This window comes from Stomoxys calcitrans, chromosome 5 (genome assembly GCF_963082655.1).
Source record: "Stomoxys calcitrans chromosome 5, idStoCalc2.1, whole genome shotgun sequence".
NCBI classification, from domain to species: Eukaryota; Metazoa; Arthropoda; class Insecta; order Diptera; family Muscidae; genus Stomoxys; species Stomoxys calcitrans.
This window is the reverse complement of record NC_081556.1, coordinates 141,623,478-141,646,821: the sequence shown is the minus strand read 5'-3', so window position 1 is coordinate 141,646,821 and position 23,344 is coordinate 141,623,478. Positions and strand designations below refer to the sequence as shown.

General features: G+C 38.0%; 1 protein-coding gene across 1 annotated transcript in view; it reads right to left on the bottom strand.

The window, feature by feature from the left end:
• Window positions 1-23,344, bottom strand: part of LOC106086997 (tyrosine-protein kinase receptor torso) — a 147,592-nt gene that overhangs the window by 24,357 nt on the left and 99,891 nt on the right. The window contains exons 8-13 of the mRNA XM_059368461.1: window positions 20,201-20,340; window positions 13,086-13,368; window positions 12,410-12,581; window positions 7,604-8,696; window positions 7,344-7,438; window positions 3,489-3,608 (exon numbers count right to left, since the gene is read on the bottom strand). Coding sequence (XP_059224444.1) covers window positions 3,489-3,608; window positions 7,344-7,438; window positions 7,604-8,696; window positions 12,410-12,581; window positions 13,086-13,368; window positions 20,201-20,340 — 1,903 coding nt within the window. The remainder of the gene's footprint in view (window positions 1-3,488; window positions 3,609-7,343; window positions 7,439-7,603; window positions 8,697-12,409; window positions 12,582-13,085; window positions 13,369-20,200; window positions 20,341-23,344) is intronic.

Sequence of the window (23,344 nt, the reverse complement as noted above, 5' to 3'; positions counted from 1 at the left end):
AAAAAAAAATAAAAAAAAAAATCAAATTGATTGCGAAATGTGCCGCATTCTTTGGGACTATGTTACACAAACAAAAGTCTTACAATGACACACAAACAAAGGCAAATATTGTGAAACCTACAACGGCATACTCCACTCCGCTGACCCAGTTTCATAAAGTAAGCACTCCCCGATAGCTTGGCAGCGCAATGCCAAACCTTTACCCACTCCATGGAAAGAGCCGCAATAACCGTACAACCCCCAAGGAAACCATGGCACCACCAGGAGTGCCAAAAAGTTACTGAAGCCAAGAATGCAGCATACAGGGCAACGTTACAGTCAATAGCAACGCGCCAGGTGAAGGAGAGATATCGGGAGAAAAGGAGAGAGGAAACACGTTTCTTCCGTAAGAAGGAAATGAAAAGACGTTAGTGTGAGCGAATCGAGATGTTCAGTAGCCAGAATGAAATCCAAAAGTTCTACCAAAGAATTAAACATCAACCTAATGGCTTTGATACAGGCACATACTCTTGCAGAGAAAAAGAAGACAAATAAAGTTCGGCGGGGCCGAATCTTATATACCCTCCACCATAGATCGCATTTGTCGAGTTCTTTTACCGATATCTCTTTTTAGGCAAACAAAGGATAAAAGAAAAGAATTGATTTAATATTGGAGCAATATTAAGTTATGGTCCTATTCGGACCATAACAGAATTGAATGTTGGAGACCATAGTAAAAGTCATTGTGTAAAATTTCTGCCAATTTGTGTAAGAATTGCGTCCTTAAGGGGCTCAAGAATTAAAGTAGAAAGATTAGTTTATAAGGGAGCTGTATCAGGCTAAAGACCAATTCGGACCCTATTTGACACGTATGTTAATGGTCATGGGAGAAGCCGTTGTACAAAATTTCAGCTAAATCAGATAATAATTGCGCCCTCTGGAGGCTCAAAAAGTCAAGACCCCAGATCGGTTTAAATGGCAGCTACATCAGGTTATGGATCAATTTGAACCATATTTGACACAGTTGTAAGAAGTAATAACAAAACACCTCATGTTAAATTTGAGCAAAATCGGATAAGAATTGCGCCCTCTAGTGGCTCAAGAAGTCAATATTCAATATAGATTTAGAGTATACTTATCACAGTTATTAGAAGTCATAACAAAACACCTCATGCAAAATTTCAGCCATATCGGATAAAATTGCAAATTGCGCCCTCTAGTGGCTCAATAGGTCAATATTCAATATCGGTTTATATGGCAGCTATATCAGGTTATGGATCGATTTGAACCATAATTGACACAGTTATTAGAAGCCATAACAAAACACCTCATGCAAAATTTCAGCCAAATCGGATAAAATTGCAAATTGCGCCCTCTAGTGGCTCAAGAAGTCAATATTCAATATCGGTTTATATGGCAGCTATATCAGGTTATCGACCGATTTAAAGCATATTTATCATAGTTGTTGAAAGTCATAACTTAACTCGTCGTGCAAAATTGCAGCCAAATCGGATAGGAATTGCGCCCTCTAGAGGCTCAAGAATTCAAAACTCCAGATAGGTTTATATGACAGCTATATCAGGTTATGCACCGATTGGAACCATAATTGACACAGTGGTTGAAAATCATAACAAAACACATTATGCAAAATTTCACCTTATGCCAAATCGGATATGAATTGTGCCCTCTAGAGGTTCAAGAAGTCAAGACCCAAGACATTGTTAGTTCAACTCAAAATGTCGAGACGATCAAGAATATATAAACTTTGTGGGGTCCTAGATCAATATTTCGAGGTGTTACAAATGGAATGACTAGATTACTATACCTCCATCCTTTGGTGGTGGGTATAAATATATCTTGTTGTGGATTGTACTCAAAGTTAACTAATAAAGAAATGCATATAAAACAAGTAAAAAGGTATTAAGTTGGGCCGGGCCGAACTTTGGTTACCCACCACCTCGGGTATAGATGTAAACCCCTTTTCGTCACAATCCGGTGAAAATTGGATAACTTATGCACCCAAATTCGGCACGGACATTGAGTGGTCTAATAAATATAAGTCACTGTTGAATTTTGTATTTCAAATTTTAACAAAATCGGGTAATAAATAAAGCTTTTATGGACTTCAGACCCTTAATCGGGAGATCGGTCTATATGGCAGCTATATCTAAATATAGTCCGATCTGAACCAAATTTAGGTTCTAAAACTACTCACTGTTTCAAATTTCAGTGAAATCGGATAAAAAATAAAGCTTTTATGGGCTTCAGACCCTTAATCGGGAGATCGGTCTATATGACAGCTACATCTAAATATAATCCGATCTGAACCATATATGGGTCCTATATTAGAAGGTGTTAATCTACTTACTGTTTCAAATTTCAGCGAAATCGGTTAAAAAATAAAGCTTTTATGGGTTTCAGACCCTTAAGCGGGAGATCGGTCTATATGACAGCTATACCCAAATATAGTTCGAGACGAACCATATTAAGGTCAGATGTCGGGAGGATTAAAATAACCCAATGTTTCAAATTTCAGTGAAATTGGGGAATAAAAAAAAGCTTTTATGGGCTTCAGACCCTTTATCGGCAGAGCGGTATACATGTCGGCTATATATAAATATACTCCGATATGACCATATTTGGGTCAAATGTCGGGAGGCCTAAAACTACTCACCGTTTCATATTTCAGCAAAATCGGATGAAAAATAAAGCATTTATGGGCATTAGACTCTTTATCGGCAAATCGGTCTATATAGCAGCTATATCCAAATATGGTCCGATATGGCCCGTTCAAGAACTTAACGAGCGTGCTTCAAAAAGACGTATCTGTACCAAATTTCAGCTCAATATCTCAATTTTTGAAGGCTGTAGAGTGATTACAACAGACGGACGGACAGACACACGGACATCGTTAAATCGTCTTAGAATTTTACAACGATCCGAAATATATATATTTTGTAGGGTCGGAAATTGATATTTCAATGTGTTGCAAACGGAATGACTAAATGATTAAACCCCATATCCTACGGTGGTGGGTATAAAAAACGAAAGGAAACGAAAGGAAAGGAAGGAAAAAGGAAACAAAGTGTCTGAAAAAAGGCGTAGCACCTGAAATATGATAATCTTCAGGAATTCTCAACCGTATTGCAGCCTGATATGCAACAACATGTTTCTCCATGATGTTGCAAATTGCAAATGCATAGCATCATTAAAACTTGATACTCGGCTTTTTTAATTGTTTTTCTTTCATTCAAAGTGCCATTCCAATCAAATGGAATAATTGCAGAAATCAAAGAAACTCTAAAGAATTTGGCACACATCAAAGAAACTCTAAAGAATTTTCCACAAAAATTCTCTTTTAAATGGCAGCGGTAGCAAATGCTTTTCGATGTTGGGGAACCACAATCAACCCCCTATAAAAAAAGGGTTAGGCTTCATGCTGTGCAATATTTAGGAAAGTGTCATACTAAACCAAATAAAATGTCATAGCTTTGATGGTATGTACTTACACATCACTTTGTGTGGTATAGACTTGATGGGTTAAGGATTCCAATGCCAGCCATTTGATGGGTAATTTTCCATTGCCAGTCTTTTTGTAAATATTTTCTTGATAAATGTCTCGGCTTAAGCTGGGGAAACATGAAAGGGGAACAAGAGAAGAATTTGATTGAATGACATTTAGTAAGAAATGAATAAATTGAATAATAATCACAATTATGTAAATGGTCATAACTTATATGTGTAAGAGGTTGGTTCAAAAGAAAAGGTGAGCATACAAATTTCTGAGGCTACGCTTTAATAAATTTTTAAGATTTGAGCCAAAGATGAACACTTTTCAAACTTTTGTGGAAACATTGCCTTTAAAGAACAATACTCTTCCACTACTTCTTCACATGGTTGTATACGAAATACATCTGGTGCGAATCGATCTATAAAATATTCTCGCATTAACTTTTTGAGCCTCCACTGGTTGAGATACTTGTGCGATTTGGCATTATATCTTCTACTTTGTCCTCTCAAGTATGACTCACTGTTATACCACACTCAACGAAATTTGCTATTCAAAATAGCAAAAATGTTTGCTAAAACAACAGTTTTGTCTGCTGAAAATAGGAAAGCAATCATGACTGCTGTTTCAGTAAATAGAGGGCTGCTAACATTTCCGTCCACTATTCCAACAACCAAAATCTGCTGTTTCCACTACAAAGTCTGTTAAAATATTGAGCATGTATTACCGTTGGACAGGCAAACAATTTTTGCAACGATAGCAAATAAATTGCTATGCATTAAGCACCAGTATTTACTTGCATGGAATTTCGTTTGTAGTGTTTTACTCTCCCATTTGATATTAGTTTTTATTATACCCTCCACCATAGGATGGGGGTATACTAATTTCGTCATTCTGTTTGTAACTACTCGAAATATTGTCTAGCTAATCCCTCTGGGATTCTGTGAATGACGGCAGAGCATTAAAGAGTAGGTGGATTATTGAGGTTTCCGTCCTCCTGACCACAACACCATACAGTTTTCTAGAATGATAACTGCAGCATGCATGCTCTGACAAGACACCCAATTTAAGTCCACAAAGTTTGCAGATCTTTTTTCACAATTTCACAAATGTTGATACAGCCGAAACGGCGTACTTGTTATACGCATAAGTGCAAAATCCCACTTAAATGAAACTTCTTGAAAAGTGGCATTAATTTTGCGTTTTATTGAATGCAATTAAATTCGCTTAACTGAAATTTTCGCTTTACTGAAATCAGTTTTAACATCCCAAATTTCGTTTTAATATAAGATTGAAATCTCATAAGTGAAAAAGTTATTTCTATGGAAAACTTTAAAAATTTTGAAAAATTTGCGTCACCAATAGAATTTGCATTTGTGACCTTTAGAGTACTAGCTGAAACCGTCCCGCTTCGCTTCGCTTTCATTAATACCATATGTATCTCCCCGGAACAATTTGCGTATTTACTCACAAATACCATACCCTTTACTTGTACCTCGGGGGGGTTTTTAGGTCCCATATTGTCAAGATTGTCCAAAATGTCCATTTGAGTGGGACTTCGGGTAAGTACTGTCCCCCAGGTACTTGGACCACATTTTTAATATCAAATTCGTATTCTATTCTCAAATACCTTTCATTTGGGTACCATATTGTTCCCATTTTTATTTTTGGGTCGTGCTTTTTAGTAGGGGGGAGAGTCCGCCCCCTTCCGATGTCAACAAATTATATTGCTTATTGCTCCTTCCAGGTCATATTCGTAATCTACTCCCTAACACCTTTCATTTGAGTCCCATATTGTCATTAACGTCCAATATCCCAATTTGGTGGTTTTTTGGGTCGGGGCGGCCCCTATGTATCTGGACCCAATATTTACTATCAAATTAGTATTCTACTCCCGAATATCTTTCATTTGAGCCACATATTGTTCCGACCGGTCCACTTTTATTTTTGGGTGGTGTTTTTAGGTAAGGGGGAGAGTCCGTCCCCCCTTCCGATATCAACAAATCATATAGCCTATCGCTCCTTCCAGACCATATTCGTAATCTACTCCCTAATATCTTTGATTAGAATCCCATATTGTCATTAACGTCCAATATCCCTATTTGATGGTTTTTTGGGTCGGGGCGGCCCCTTTGTATCTGGACCCAATATTTAGTACGAAATTAGTACTCTTCTTCCGAATACTTTTCATTTGGGTCCCATATTGTTTCCATCGGTCCACTTTTAGTTTTAGTTGGTGCTTTAAGGTAAGGGGGAGAGTCCGTCCACCCTTCCGATAGCAACAAATTCTATAGCCTATTGCTCCTTCCAGACCATATTCGTAATCTACTCTCTAATACCGTTGATTTGAGTCCCATATTGTCAATTATCGTCCAATATGCCTATTTGATGCTGTTTTGGGGTCGGGCGGCCCTCTAGCTAGCTGGACCCAATATTTTCTATCAAATTAGTACTTTACTCCCGAATATCTTTTATTTGAGCCCCATATTGTCCCGATCGGTCCACTTTTATTTTTAGTTGGTGCTTTAAGGTAAGGGGGCGAGTCCGTCCCCCCTTCCGATAGCAACAAATTTCATAGCCTATTGCTCCTTCCAGACCATATTCGTAATCTACGCTCTAATACCGTTGATTTGAGTCCCATATTGTCATTTATCGTCCAATATGCCTATTTGATGCTGTTTTGGGGTCGGGTGTCCCACTAGGTACACGGACCCAATATTTACTATCAAATTAGTAATCTACTCCCGAATACCTTTAATTTGAGTTCTATATTGTCCCGATTGGTTTACTTTTATTTTTGGGAGGTGCTTTTGGGGTAAGGGGTAGGGCCCGTCCCCTTACGATATCAAAAAATTTTATAGCTTATTGCTCATTCCAGACCATATTCGTAATCTACTCCCTGATACCTTTGATTTGCGTCCCATGTTGTCATTATCGTCTAATATGCTTATTAGAGGGCGTTTTAGGGTCGGGGCGGCCCCCTAGTTACCTGGACCCAATATTTTCTATAAAATTAGTACTCTACTCCCGAATATCTTTCATTTGAGCCCCATATTGTTCCGATCGGTCCACTTTTATTTTTAGTTGGTGCTTTAAGGTAACGGGGAGAGTCCGTCCCCCCTTCCGATATCAACAAATTATATAGCCTTTTGCTCCTTCCAGACCATATTCGTAATCTACGCTCTAATACCGTTGATTTGAGTCCCATATTGTCATTTATCGTCCAATATGCCTATTTGATGCTGTTTTGGGGTCGGGTGTCCCACTAGGTACCTGGACCCAATATTTACTATCAAATTAGTAATCTACTCCCGAATACCTTTAATTTGAGTTCTATATTGTCCCGATTGGTTTACTTTTATTTTTGGGTGGTGCTTTTGGGGTAAGGGGGAGAGTCCGTCCCCTTACGATATCAACAAATTTTATAGCTTATTGCTCATTCCAGACAAAATTCGTAATTTACTCCCTGATACGTTTGATTTGAGTCCCATGTTGTCATTATTATTAGAGGGCGTTTTGGGGTCGGGGCGGCCCCCTAGGTACCTGGACCCAATATTTTCTATCAAATTAGTACTCTACTCCCGAATATAGCTTAGCTGGAAATAAATTGCTTTTATCCAAACTACGCTTAACTGAAAATTACGGATAAGTGAAACCGAATGGGCGCATTTTTAACGTTTTACTGTATTTGGTTTTTTGTTCCACACAAAAGGTTAATCGTTATCTTTTCTTTGAGTAAAGTTCCGAATAACACTTTGCTTTGAGCAAACTTATCAATAATTGACCTTTAAGAACTATGGTATTATAACAAAGGACACTTGAAAAGGTTATGAGATTTGATTGCCATGATAATTACCCGAAATCAGCTATTTTCACAGTTCGATCTGGAGCCACCAGGACATTGCGGGCCGCAAGGTCACGATGCACAACTTTATTTTTCGCCAGAAAATCCTGTCATTAAATACACAAAATGCCGTTTGGTATTGAAATGATGTAGAACATACAATAAAAGGTGCAAATTCCAGGAAAAGGAAATTTGTGATGGCAGTTAATTGAATAGACGGAAAGGGGGTGTGAGGATGGAAGCAAATAATTGAGAAACAAAGTTTTACTTACCATGCCAACGGCTACTTGCCTAGCAATATCTAGTAAATCACCGGCCGTCAATGGTATTCGTGTTGTCTGCCATGTATCATCGTCATCATTCAAACGTGGGCCCAGTGGGGTGGGTGAGGGAGATTTGCTGGCCTTGCCTACAGGCAAGGACTTTAAATTTTTTGTACTGCTGCTGCTGGTGCTGTTGAATAGTTTGAAATACGTGGTATTTTCCACTGCTCCTTTGTGAGGAATATTCTCATGAGGTCCAGAGCTAGGCTTATCTGCTGATGCATGACACCTAAGGGTTGGTCGTTGTGGTTTATGGGGCGATTGAGCAGTCAACTGGTGTCTGCAATCGCAATTTTTAATGGCAATAATAGTGTTGTTGCTTAATTTTCCTTTATTCGGGCTATAGACCCTTGGTTCTTGTTGCTCCACTTCTTCTTGTTGTGCCAAAAGGCGGCTCAATTCCTCCTGCTCCCTGCTTCTGGACTCAGTGGCATCGATGTTTGTGATGATAACATCAACATTGCATTTGCAGGAATTAGTGCAGCATCCTTCATAGCCATAGGATTTGTTCTCCGCAGCCGGTGAGCCTAATTCGGATGAGAACGCATTTTGCTGCTGGGCCAAGCCTTGCAACAATTTCAGCTCCTTGGACGATGATGTTGTGCACAATGCCATAGCCATGCTCATACTGCCAATGTTCTCTATGCTCTGTTGCATGCCATTGTTTTGGCCATTTTTATTTAACTCATTATATTTTCTTTTGAACTTCTCAATGACATTTTGACTAATGTTGGCTTTTTCGAAAATAAGCTCCTTGACCATGCTCTTATGACCTTGGTTGCTTTTCTTGGGAGGGATATTTTGTAGTGAATTCGTTTCTTCACTAGCCCAGCTAATTGATGATGGAGCAGCAGGTGGAGGAGGAGAAGATGGCGGTGTTGGTGGTGGTGGGGGCGATGGCAACTCGTCTTCTATGAATAAATTGAATGCCGACAGTTTTTGAAGACGTTTCCCGGCAATATAGGGTAGCTCGACTTCCAATGTTGTTAAGCCAAATAAGGGTCTTCGTCTTTGAAGTTCATGCAAAAATCGCCATTCGTCTCTGGGGAGGAAAAAAGAAAAAAAACCTAATAAGGAGAAATGTACAAGAGCAAATTTTTATTGAGGAAGCGGATTGGAAAGAAAAAACGAAGTTATCATATATGCCATTTATAACATTGGTCAAATTCTTTGTCATAATGTTATCGGGCATATTTTCTGCCGTATCGTATAAGAATTGCGCCCTCTAGAGGCTCAATAAGTCAATATCCATGCCAAGTATGGGCCGCAAAGTGTCGCATCAAGATGCCCCCATTATACTCGCAGTTCATGTTGTTGTTGTAGCCATATTTTCATGTGAAGGTGGCGATCCTCGTCAAGCTACTGTAGTTGAGTAAGGTTGAACAGGGTGGCCATTGGTTATTTAAAGGCGCCAATAACACGCCTTGTCAAATCGAGCATCATAGGCACCCAGTATTTGTGCAAGAGCCGGTGCCGCGCTGCCTCTCACTGAGACTCTCCGCTTGATACCGCTGAGTGTTCGTCACAAGCTACTACGTATGGAGCATTCCTCTATCCGCAACCTGTGGACGCGGACGGTAGCTCGCAGCTAAGCTTCTCGTGACAGCAATGAACAACACACAGATCGTACCTCAAGGTTCCAACCTGTGTGGTGTTCACAGCTATTCCGTGCCGCAGTTTAAAATTTGTATGAGTGGACCCTCTTCAGAGTTCCACACATGTTCGGAAATCCGCTCGTTAACCAGATCCTCCAACTTGGGACTGATGATCTGGTGGACTGCTGATATCGATGACTGCATATGTCAGCTCACCTCAGTTGTGCTTCCTTGCCGCGTAAGAGGGCGGCTCTTAAAAGGCTTTGAAATTTTTGCGTAATAGGTAGTTCTTATTCCGTGATAGTTTTCTTTGAGGAGCAAAATGAAAACACGTCTGCTTCATTTAACGGTTAACTTCGATTTTGTAGTTAAAACACCAAATGTTGTTAGTTAAAATAGCAGAGTGAAATGTTCGCTAAAACAGCTGTTATATGTTTAGTAACGCAGCAGTCAAGCATACACAGAAAAACTCGCCAAAAATATTCAATTAAAAATTTAATTGAGAAAATAAGTAAAAGAAGTATGTTGTGGGTACCCAAGATTCGGACCCGGCCGGTCCGATCCGAATCTTGGATTCCGCTTAAAATGTAACCTTATTAACTAAGTTTGCATTTCAATTATTTTGGCCTCAAGAAGTCCTATTGGGATATCGATATTAAGGGGGGCCTTTTTCACCATATTGACCGATTCGGATAAAACTTGGAAATTGAGGTTTCTTAAGGCTCAAGAGGTCAAATCCGGGATCAGTTTATATGGTGGCTTTATCTTTTTATAGGCCGCTTCGGATCATGAATGTTGAAAGTCATAACTCAAGTCTTTGTTTCAAATTTCAGCCAGAGGCTTTTAAAGGCTCAAGAAGTCAAATCTGGGGATCAGTTTATATGGTGGCTTTATCTCTTTATAGGCCGCTTCGGATCATGGATGTTGACAGTCATAACTCAAGGCTTTGTTTCAAATTTGAGCCACATCAGATGAAAATTGAGGCTTTTAAAGGCTCAAGAAGTCAAATCCGGGGATCGGTTTATATGGGGGCTGTCTGTCGAAAGCACGCTAACTTTCGAAGGAGTTCAGCTAGGTGCTTGAAATTTTGCACAAATACTTCTTATCAGTGTAGGTTGGTTGGGATTGTAAATGAGCTATATTGGTCCATGTTTTGATATGGCTGCCATGTAAGCCAATCTTGGATCTTGACTTCTTGAGCCCCTAGAGGGTGCAATTCTCATCCGATTTGGCTGAAATTTTGCATGAGATGTTTTATTATGACTTTCAACAACTGTACTAAGTATGGTTTAAATCGGTACATAACCTGATATAGCTGCCATATAAACCGATCTTGGATCTTGACTTCTTCAGCCACTAGAGGGCGCAATTATTATCCGATTTGGTTGAAATTTTGCACGAGTTGGTTTGTTATGACTTCCAACAACTGTGCTTAGTATGGTTTTAATCGGTACATAACCTGATATAGGTGTCATATAAACCGATCTTAAACCTCTAGTTTTTTTATCCAATTTGGCTGAAATGTTTTATAAAGTGTTCTGTTATGACTTTCAACAACTGTGCTTAGTATGGTTCAAATCGGTCTTTAACCTGATAAAACTGCCATATAAGCCGATCTTGGATCAGAGGGCGTAATTCTCATCTGATTTGGCTGAAATTCTACGACAGCTTCTCCATGACCTTCAACATATGTGTCAAATATGGTCTTAATCGATCTATAGCCGGATGCAGCTCCCATATAAACCGATCTATCGATTATGCTTCTTGAGTCTCTACAAGGCGCAATTCTTATTCGAATGAACTGAAATATTACTCAATGTCTTCTACTATGGTCTTCAACATTCAATTCATTTATGGTCCAAATAGGACTATTCCTTGATATAGCTCAAATAGCATAACATTTCTTACCCATTATTCTTAGTTTACCTAAAAAGTGATACCCCGCAAAGAACTCGACAAATTCGATCCTTGAGGGTATATAAGATTCGGCTTGGTCGAACTTAGCACGCTTGTTGCCGTTTTCAATTAAAATTAAATTTTTTAATTGAATCTGTCAATTTTTTTCTATCACTATCGTGATTGAAAATTTTGTAATTTTCAATCAAAAAATTAATTGATTCAATAATTTTTTTAATCGAATCTTAACAAATTTTCAAATATAGTTCTACATTAGGTTCAATTAACAGCTAAAATGTCCCCTGCATTATGAAGGGAAGAAGATTTCAAAGACCAATACATCCCACATTTTCACAAATCTATAACAATACCAGCCGGTGCTACGTGCTGGATTAACCTAATGTAGTCTTTCATCGGCCAAGCGCTGCCGCTTCAGTGGAGCAGACCCGGAGTGGAGTTTATTTTTCATACGGGTGCCCACGGACTTTTGCCCAAACAACGCACCTAAAGTTCATGTTCCAGGTTAGGTAAGAGTGGCAGTCCTTTACAGACTCACTTAGACAATTTTTGTCTATTGTGATACCACAGTAGCGACAGATCAAGGCCTCAAACAACGCACCAAAAGTTCATGTTCCAGGAGGTAAACATCTGTGTTAGGTTAGGTAAGAGTGGCAGTCCTTTACAGACTCACTTAGACAATTTTTGTCCATTGTGATACCACAGTAGCGACAGATCAAGGCCTCTGTTTGGAATCGAACCCACGACCCCGCACTGGCAATCCAAGCATGCAACCAACTCGACTACCAGAGCGCATCTGTGTACCCCATAAAGAAATTAATTTTAAGTTTCAAAAAAATTCAAAAATTTTTTATTTGGATCAATTAAAAAATTAATTAATTAATTTTTTTAATTTGATCAAAAAAAAAAAATGATTGAAATTTTCAAAAATTTCAATCATTTATTTAATTGAGTAAGCAATTTTTTATTCGAAAATTTGTTCAATTACTTTTTCAAAAATGGTGATTGATATAATCATTTTCGTGATTGAAGCAGTTTCAATTAAAAAAATTAATTGCATCAATTAATTTTGTAATTGAACCTGTATTTTATTTTTTCTATGTAGTTTCTCATTTTTATACAAAAAAATGCCATCTGCTCAATTTTTTACTATTTTGATAGGCAATTTTCGTTGGATGTACCCTGGAATTTCACCGACAATTTTCGCTACTTCTTAACCAAAAAATAATTCATTTGGCATAATTACCTTAAGAAATCCAATAGATTACCAAAGCGGCAATATTCCGTCAAGAGCATCATTGCATTGCTAGAGCGAGTACAATGACCAATAATACCCACAATATTGGGATGTTTTTCCACGGATTTCATAACTTCAATTTCACGGCGAAAGGCACGAATTTCATCGCCGCTAGGATGATCTGCAAATGAATGAAGGCATGAAGTGGGTGAAGAGCAATATTGATTCCCATAGAAAAACTGAGTGGCCGGTAGGATGATTAGGAATGAAGAGAAATCATAACAAATAGAAGAAATGAAAGGTCCCCCCTGCCACAAAATAGGAAAAACCACAACTTTACACACATGTACATTAGGGCGGGTCGATTTTTTAAAGCATATAGCAAAAACTTAAACTACATAATATTCTAAGAAGCTTTTCCGTAGAAACCATGTATCTAAAATATAATTCTAATCCGCGCTTCTCGACTTGAAAACGTATATGCCTCGCCTTTGCAAAAAAAAATAAATGCTAGAAATAATAGCTTTATCCAAGTTGAGAGATGCGGATTAGGATTTAATTTTAAAACCATGGTTTCTTCGGAGACTTATTTTAGATTACGTTTTTGTTTTACCATTTTTATTTATTTATTTTTTTCATCCACACATATCAAGCCGGCCTAATGTACATACTCGTTTATGCTTACCTTTCAACATTTTCACAGCCACTTCATAGCTTGTACTCATTTTGCTATCCTTATAAATGCCGCGTTTCACCAGGCCAAAGGCTCCTTCGCCCAAGACCTCATACAATGTCAATTGGCTTCTATTAATTTCCATTTCATCATTGAACAACGCTGTATTTTCGTGTAGCTGGGAGTCTAGTGACATATTTAAGATATCAGTGGGTGGCTTTTTATCGTTGACGTTAAAAGTGTGCATGAAATCAAAATTGTCCTTTGGATCAGTGGGGGCTTTCTTTTCCAGTTCCTGCATGATAGAGAAATAAAAAAAAATATGAAAGTGGCAATTGACTTGTAGCCATTTAAAAGGCGATTAGATACATAAAATTGTCAACTGATGGAATAAAGATGTTAAAAAAAAAACAAGCAAGAGCGTGCTGAGTTCGGCCGGGCCGAATCTTATATACCCTCCACCATGGAACGCATTTACCGAGTTCTATGTGAGGTATCTCTTTTTAGGCAAACAAAGAATATTGAATAAGAACTGTTATGCTATTGGAGCTATACCAAGTTATAGTCCGATTCGGACCATAAATGAATGCTGAACATTATAGAAGCCATTATGTAACATTTCAGTTCATTCGGATAAGAATTGCGCCTTGTAGGGGCTCAAGAAGCAAAATCGGGAGATAGGTTTATATGGGAGCTTTATCAAGCTATTTATCGATTCAGACCATATTAGACAAGTATGTAGAAGATCATGAGAGAACCCGTTGTACAAAATTTCTGCCAAATCGGATGAGAATTGCGTCCTCTAGAGGCTCAAGAAGTCAAGATCCCAGATCGGTTTATATGGCAGCTATATCAAGTTATGTACCGATTTGCGCCATACTTTAGCAAAGTTATTGGATGTCATAACAAAACACCTCGTGCAAAGTTTCAGTCAAATCGGATGAGAATTGCGCCCTCTAGAGACTCAAGAAGTCAAGACCCATGATCGGTTTATATGGCAGCAATACCAGATTATGAACCGATTTCAATCGTACTTAACACAGTTATTGGAAGTGATACCAAAACACTACGTGCAAAATTTCAGTCAAATCAGACGAGAATTTCGCCCTCTAGAGGCTCAAGAAGTCAAGACCCAAGATCGGTTTATATGGCAGCTATATCAAAACATGGCCCGATTTGAACCATACTATAGCGCAGTAGTTGTAAGTGATAACAAAACTTCACGTGCAAACTTTCAGTCAAATCGGACGAGAATTGCGCCCTCTAGAGGCTCAAGAAGTTCAGACCCAAGATCGGTTTATATGGCAGTTATATCAAAACATGGACCGATTTGGCGCATTTACAATCCCAACTGACCTACACTAATAGAAAGTATTTGTGCAAAATTTCAAGCGGCTGGGGTCTCAGACGAATATTTCAAGGAGTTACAAACAGAATGACGAAATTAGTATACCCCATCGTATGGTGGAGGGTATAAAAAAATTTTAAAGTTGTGATTATCACTATGGTAGCTGGAAAAAAGAACCCAATCACAAAGAATAGTACAAATTACCCCTAGAACAACTAATTGAAGGTAGGAAGATTTGTTTTAGCATACTTTTGTAAATGTATGCAAAACATTCTTTAAGGACTCTTGGGTGATTTGTGAGCAAAAGGACAGTTTTTCATGTTTAAGTTAAAGAGTGTTGAGGAAGCATAATACTCGACAAACAAAAACTTCTAAGTAATTTTTTTGGTGGAGGAAAGTTGCAATGACGAAAGCCTTTAATATTTGATAAGTATTTTGAAGTAAAATTCAGCAGGGCCGAAACTTAAATACACACTTTCACTACAAAGAAAATTAATCGCAAAAAAATGTAAATTAAAAATTTAATTGAAAATAAAATTGCTTTCAATTAAAAAATTAATTGATTCAATCTTTTTCTAATTGAATATGATTTTTTTTTCAATCTCAGTCATGATTTTTATTTATTCCATTTTCAATTAAAACATTAATCAATTCAATTAACTTTATAATTGAATCTGAAATTTTTTTAGTTTTCAATTCAATTAAAAAATTAATTGTTATTAATGAGTTAATTTTACAATTTTTGTTTGTTTCTCTTTCGAGACGAGCTCAATGATCGGAGATGCAAATAGAAAAGGAAAGCCAAAGATAGCAACACACACCTACCACATCCATATTATGTGTGATGGCTTCAAAGGCCGTGCGTTGAGAAAAAAACAAAAATTAATTAAAAAGTTCAAAAATTTCAATCAATTTTTTAATTGAAAAAATTTTCATTACTTTTTGAAACACGGTGATTGATATCATTTTCGTGATTGAAGCCGTTACAGTTAAAAAATTAATTGGATAAATTACAATAAAAAAATTAATTGGATCAATTGAAACAAGTAAAAGCGAGATGAGTTCGTGCAAAATGTCAGCCAAATCGGATAAAAAATTGCGGCATCTAGGGGCACAAGAATACAAATCGGGAGATCGGTTTATATGGGAGCTATATCAGGTTATGAACCGATTTACACCGTACTTAGCACAATTGTTGGAAGTTATAACAGAACACTACGTGCAAAATTTCAACCAAATCGGACAAAAATTGCGGCTTCCAGTGGCTCAAGAAATCAAATCGTGAGAAATCAAATCGTGAGAGATATCTAAATCTGAACCGATATGGCCCATTTGCAATCCCCAACGACCTACATAAATATGAAGTATCTGTGCAAAATTTTAAGCGGCTAGCTTTACGCGTTCGACCGCTATCTTAATTTCAACAGACGGATGGACGGACGGACGGACATGGCTAGATCGGCTCAGAGCGTCGAGACGATCAAGAATATATAAACTTTATGGGGTCTTAGGCGAATATTTCGAGGTTTTACAAACGGAATGGCTAGATTAGTATAACCCCATCCTATGGTGGCGGGTATACAAATTAATTGAATCAATTGGCTACAATTTTAATCAAGACCGTAATTGAAAAAAGAATAGTCTTTTATAAAAAAATGATTGAATCAATTAATTTTTTAATTGAAAACGATTTTTATACCCAACAACGAAGGATGGGAGTTTATTCATTTTGTCATGTTGTCGTTTGCAACACATCGAAATATCCATTTCCGCTATTGTTGTATTGGGTTGCCCAAAAAGTAATTGCGGATTTTTTAAAAGAAAGTAAATGCATTTTTAATAAAACTTAGAATGAACTTTAATGAAATATACCTTTTTTACACTTTTTTCTAAAGCAAGCTAAAAGTAACAGCTGATAACTGACAGAAGAAAGAATGCAATTACAGAGTCACAAGCTGTGAAAAAATTTGTCAACGCCGACTATATGAAAAATCCGCAATTACTTTTTGGGCAACCCAATAAAAATCTAAGACGATCTAGCCATGTCTGTCCGTCTGAATGTTGAAATCACGCCACAGTCTTTAAAAATAGAGGTATTGAGGTGAAACTTTGCACAGATTCTTTTTTTGTCCATTGTCGAAGATGGGCTATATCGGACTATATCTTGATATAGCCCCCATATATAGACCGATCCGCCGATTTAGGGTCTTGGGCCCATGAAAGCCACTTTTATTATCCGATTTTGCTGAAAATTGGGACATCCTTCTTCAATTTGGCTCTGATCGGTCCAGATTGGGATATAGCTGCCATATAGACCGATCTTTCGATTTAAGGATTTTGACCCATAAAAGGAGCATTTATTGTCCGATGTCGCCGAAATTTGGGACAGTGAGTTGTAAGGTTATTTGACATCCTTCTTCAATTTAGCCTCGATCGGTCCAGATTTGGATATCTGCCATATAGACCGATCTCTTGATTTAAGATTTTGGGCCCATAAAAGGAGAATTTATTATCATATGTCGCCTTCGATGTTGAGACAGTGAGTTACGTTAGGGTCCTCGACTTCCTTCCTCAATTTGGCCCAGATCGTTCCAGATTTGAATATAGCTGCCATATAGACCGATCTTTCTTGGGCCCATAAAAGGCGCATTTATTGTCGGATGTCTCCGGAAGGTGGGACAATGAGTTGTCATCCCTTCGCCATCCCTCTTCAATTTGGCTCAGATCGGGGTTCAGATTTGGATAAAGCTGCCATATCTTGGATCTTGATTTCTTGAGCCTCTAGTCGGCGCAATTATTATCTGATTGGACTGAAATTTACTATGAAGTGGGCCCATAAAAGACGCATTTATTGTCTGATTTGGCCGAAATTTGGGACTGTGAGTTGTATTAGGCCCTTCGACATCCCTCTTCAATTTGGCTCAGATTGGGGTTCAGGTTTGGATTTAGTTGCCATATAGACCGATCTTGGATCTTGACTTCTGGAGCCTCTAGTCGGCGCACTTATTATCTGATTTGACTGAAATTTACTATGAAATGGTTTGCTTTGACTTGGATTGCTAGAATTTTCCGCAGTCACTGTATCTTTGACCTTAAATATACGTGCCAAATATGGTCTGAATTGGACCATAAACTGATATAGCTGTCATAAAAGCTAAAAGTGCACGAGAAAAAACCAACACAGCAGACCTTCATATTTTTGGCTACCCTTGATGCGAAGAACGCTTTTAATAGTCTTAGGTGCAAAGACGTGATAGACGCCCTACAAAGGAAGTTTAAAATACCAGGGTACCTTTTAAGAATAATTCAAATCTACCTTAGAGATAGAACTTTGGTCTACGATATGAGTTTTGAAGATTGCAGATAACATCAGGAGCAGCTTAAGGGTACACCCTGGACCCGGACCTATGAAACATTTGCAACGATGACATCCTAAGGATGGAATTGCCTGACGAGACCTTCCTCGTAGGCTACAAAGACAACGTTGTAGAAATCATACCGACGAAAAACACGGAAGAGTCAGAGCGTAAGCTAACGCAGGTCATTATCCGCTCGAGGAACTGGCTACACGAACGCGGACTAGAGTTTGCCACACACACAAGACTGAATTAGTTCTGCGGATTGAGAATTCCCCTGGAAATATACATGCAAGTCGACAACGTAGTCATCACGATAAGGAAGGCGGTAAATTACCTCGAAGTTCGACTGGATTTCAAACTGATTTTAGCTCCGCAGATAAACTTCTCTGCCCAAAAAGTGATCGGAAGCACGGCACAACTGAGTAGACTTCAGAGTACATAGGAGGGCCACTTCGCAAAAAGAGGAAACTTGTAGTGAAAGCTTGTAACACCATCCTCTTACACGGGTGCGAGACCTACGCAGACAGCCTCCATGTCAGGCACAACAACAACAACAGTGTTCCGCGAACCTGCTGTACCAAGAGTGGCATTGGCGTATGGGACCATTTCAGTTGCTGAGCTGCAGATAATACCAGGAATGGCAGCGCTAGTCCGAGAAACGATCAAGGCGAGAGTGAACAACAGTGAACCTACTCAAGACCATAGAAATGAAATAAAAGAAGAGACTACAAGAAAATGGCAAATACGGAGCATACGGAGATGGACCGCGAAACTGATCCCAAATATCAAGAAGTAAAATCGGGATATAGGTTTATATGACAGCTATATCAGGTTATGGACCGATTCAAGCCATATTTGGCACGTATGTTAAAGGTCATAGATACAGGGACAGCGCAAACCATTTCATACAAAATTTCAGTCGTCAAGAGGCTCAAGAAGTCAAGATCCAAGATCGGCCTATAGAACAGCTATATACAAATCTGAACTCCGATCTGAGCCAAATTGAAATTTGTATATTGAAGACAATGGGATGTAAACTATTATACAATATAAGGCAAATGCTGCCCGGACACGAATATTTTAGGAAAATGGGAAGTGAAGCACTCCCTTTTGCCTCTACGAAGTTGAAGAACACCTGGAAGACACTGAACATACATTCTTCCACTGCACACGATGGGGGAACCACGCACTTCCCTTTAAAACCAGATAGGGTCAATAGAAAAATTTATTTTATAGACAAAATGATCGGAAGTATTAACAACTGGACCGCAGTAAGATACTGCAAAGAAGTCCTAAGACGAAATGATGAGATGATGTTGAGGAGGCACACGTGGTCTCAACCATCTCAACGATGGGTGCTTCGACGCAAGCGATAAAATGGACGAAGGTATAACGACCGATTTAAGGGCCATCTCGAAGTAATGCCAAACGGGTCCCGAGGTGGATTTGACGCTCAGCGGCTATAATGTGGGTTTTTAGTCGGTAATGCGGATTGTAAGCCTGACATAGCATATAAGTGAGGACCTATGTGCATGCAGCAATACTATCACTTCACTGTATTATGACTTTTTATGACTGGTGCATGGTGGGTTTAAAAATATATTTGTCAGTGAGGGTAGTAAGTACAACGAGAAAACTTATTTGTAGTTTAGTCTTTGGTAGTGTAGCCTTCCCACGTCCATTTACACTGTGGTTGATCTAAATGTATGTATTTATATGGAAACAACTATTCACGGGAAGGACTTGTGAACCTCATCCATTGTTCGGGGTATATAAGATACAGCCTGCAAGATTATTAGTCATTTGGATTGTCTTTCATGTAGTTTTCAATTTAATTTCTTTAACCTTCGGCAATTTGGAAAAATTACATAACATACATGTATTTCGGCTTAATTTGAAGCCATATGACGTCGAATTGAACAAATTATTGGTTGCCCAAAAAGTAATTGCGGATTTTGTAAAAGAAAGTAAATGCATTTTTAATAAAACTTAGAATGAACTATGAATCAAATATACTTTTTTTACACTTTTTTTCTTAAGCAAGCTAAAAGTAACAGCTGATAACTGACAGAAGAAAGAATACAATTACAGAGTCACAAGCTGTGAAAAAATTTGTCAACGCCGACTATATGAAAAATCCGCAATTACTTTGTGGGCAACCCAATACATTGAACTACTCGTATTAACTGTAACTGTAATTCATTTTGATTTTTCATCTAGGTAATGGCGTTTTGTCAATCAAATTCCCCAGAATACAATATTCAAGGAAACCAAAGCCAAAACCAAAGTTAATACAAAAAGCACTTTCCAAATGAAAAATAGGAAGCAGCAAAAATTTCATTCAGTTTTGTCTTTTGTGTAAAAGTGAAGGCGTCTCTTCAATTAGAGCCTTGTCACATGTTTATTACAACTGGACTTACCTCAAAGTATTTGCACCTTTCTTGGTAGCGTTTCAATTTGGCCTTTCGATGGTATATCATGAAGATGGTCATCGATAGTATGACAACGCAAAATATTGGAGCCACAACAGCTGCAATCACCTTAACCAGAGGATTTTTCTCTGAAATGATAACAAAAAAAGCGAATATGAGATGAGAACAATGGTGTAATGTAACAAGTAAAAGCGTGTCAATTTCGTCATCATCGACTCTTATAAACCCTCCCCATTTTATTCGAATTTAGAAAGTTCTTTGCAGGGTTTCTCTATATAGAAAGAAACTACAAAGGGATAATGGGAAGGATAATACCCTACACCAATACTGTGGTACAGGGTATTATAAATTAGTGCAGGAAGAGAGATAGAGCCATTGATAAGTATACCGATTGACTCAGAATCACTTTCTGATTGAATTTAGCTAGCTCCCATATATATGTTCGTCCGATTTTGAGAAATGTTGCTATAAAGTGCTCATTTGTTAAACGATTCTCTCGAAATTTGGCAGGAATAATTCTCTTATGACTCCTTATGCTACTGGTGAATTTTAATAAAATCGGTTCAGATTTAGATATAGCTGTCATATATGATTATCGCCCGTTTTTCACTTCTAGAGTAACTGCAAGCGCATTTATTGACCAATATTGCCAAAATTGTTCACAACTCTTTTCTCGATGCCTGCCACAATATCTAAGAAGTTTGGTCAAAATTGGTTCTGATTTAAATGTAGCTCCCATAGAAAAGTTCCTCAGATTTTGGGTAATTTGCAATAATGTTATCATTTCTCGATCATATTTATTAAAGTTTGAACATATTTGCTCGAAATTTGATACGGATAGTTTAATAATCCATCAGAACTCATCCGTCGAGGTGCATCAAAATTGGATCAGAACTAGATATAGCTCCCAATTTGCATTTTTGGGGTAAATGTAGGGTATTATAAAGTCGGGGTAGTTTTGGTACCCTGTTCTTTGTGGAAGGTTAGTTTAGTACCCTTTTCCTTGCGAATAAGTAGTTTTAGTACCCTTTTCCTTGCGAAAGGGTAGTTTTAGTAGCATTTTCTTTGCGAAAGGGTAGTTTTTTAACCTTTTCTTTGCTAAAGGGTAGATTTAGTACCCCTTTCCTTAGGAAAGGCTAGTTTTAGTACCCTCTACCTTGTGGAAAGGTAGTTTTAGTTTCCCGTTTCCCAAAGAAATGGTAGTTTTTGTACCCTTTTCGTTGGGAAATGGTAAGTTTAGTACTCTTTCTTTGCAAAAGGGTAGTTTTGGTGCTCTTTTCTTTGCGAAAGGGTAGTTTAAGTACATTTTTATTTGGGAAAGGATAGTTTTAGTACCCTTTTCTTTGGGAGAGGCTAGTGGAAAGGTAGTTTTAGTACCCTTTTCTTTGAGAAAAAGGGTAGGTTTAGTACCCTTTTCTTTGCGAACGGGTAGTTTATTACCCTTTTCTTTGCGAAACAGTAGTTTTAGTACCCTTTTCTTAGGGAAAGGCAAGTTTTAGTATCCTCTACTTCGAGGAAAGGTAGTTTTTTTCCCAAAGAAAAGGTAATTTTAGTACCCTTTTCTTTGGGAAAAAGGGGAAGTTAGTACCCTTCTCTTTGCGAAAGGGTAGTTTTAGTACACTTTCCCTTGAGAAAGGGTAGTTTTAGTACCCTTTTCTTTGCTAAAGCGTAGTTTTAGTACCCTTTTATTTGGGAAGAGTAGTTTTAGTACCCTTTTATTTGGGAAAGAGTAGTTTTAGTACCCTATTCATTGGGAGAGGGTAGTTTTAGAAAGTCGGGGTAAATTTGGTACCCAGTTCTTTGTGAAAGGGTAGTTTTAGTACCATTTTCTTTGGGAAAAGGGGTAGGTTTAATACCCTTTTCTTTGAGAAAGGTTATTTTTAGTACCCTTTTCTTTGCGAAAGGGTAGTTTAAGTACACTTTGCCTTGTGAAAGGGAAGTTTTAGTACCCTTTTCTCTGTCAAATGGTAGTCTTAGTACCATATTCTTTGGGAAGGAGTAGTTTTAGTACGCTAATCATTGGGAGAGGTTAGTTTCTTTGGGAAAGGGTTGTTTTAGTACACTTTTCTTTGGGAAAGGATCATTTTAGTTCCCTTTTCTGGTGGTGGTGCTAATGGTGATTTTAGCACCTTTTTCTTACGGAAAGGTTGTTTCAGTCGCCTTTTCTTTGGAAAAGGGTAGTTTTGGTACCAACTTTTTTGGGGATGGGTATTTTTAGTACCATTTTCTTTGCGAAAGGGTAGTTTTAGTACACGTTCCCTTGCGAAGGGGTAGTTTTAGTACCTTTTTCTTTGCGAAAGGGTAGTTTTAGTACCCTTTTATTTGCCAAAGGGTAGTTTTAGTCCCCTTTTCTTCGTCAAAGGGTAGTCTTAATACCCTTTTCCTTGGAAAGAGTAGTTTTAGTACCCTAATCATTGGGAGAGGGTAGTTTTAGTACCCTTTTCTTTGGGAAAGGGTTGTTTTAGTACACTTTTCTTTGGGAAAGGATACTTTTAGTTCCCTTTTCTTTGGGAAAGGATAGTTTTAGTACCCTTTTCTGTGCGAAATGGTGATTTTAGCACCTTTTTCTTAGGAAAAGGGTTGTTTCAGTATCCTTTTCTTTGGAAATGGGTAGTTTTGGTACCAACTTTTTTTGGGGATGGATATTTTAAGTACCCTTTTCTTTGCGAAAGGGTAGTTTTAGTACACGTTCCCTTGCGAAAGGGTAGTTTTAGTACCATTTTCTTTGCGAAAGGGTAGTTTTAGTACCCTTTTCTTTGTCAAAGGGTAGTCTTAGTACCCTTTTCTTTGGGAAAGGCTAGTTTTAGTACCCTATTCTTGGTGGAAAGGTAGTTTTAGTACCCGTTTCTCAAAGAAAGGGAAGTTTTAGTACTCTTTCTTAGCGAAAGGGTAGTTTGAGTACCTTTTTCTTTGCGAAAGGGTAGTTTTAGTACCCTTTTCTTTGCGAAAAGGTAGTCTTAGTACCCTTTTATTTGCTAAAAGGTAGTTTTAGTACCCTTTTCTTTGTCAAAGGGTAGTCTTAGTACCCTTTTCTTTGGAAAGAGTAGTTTTAGTACCCTAATTATTGGGGGAGGGTAGTTTTAGTACCCTTTTCTTTGGGAAAGGATAATTTTAGTTCCCTTTTCTTTGGGA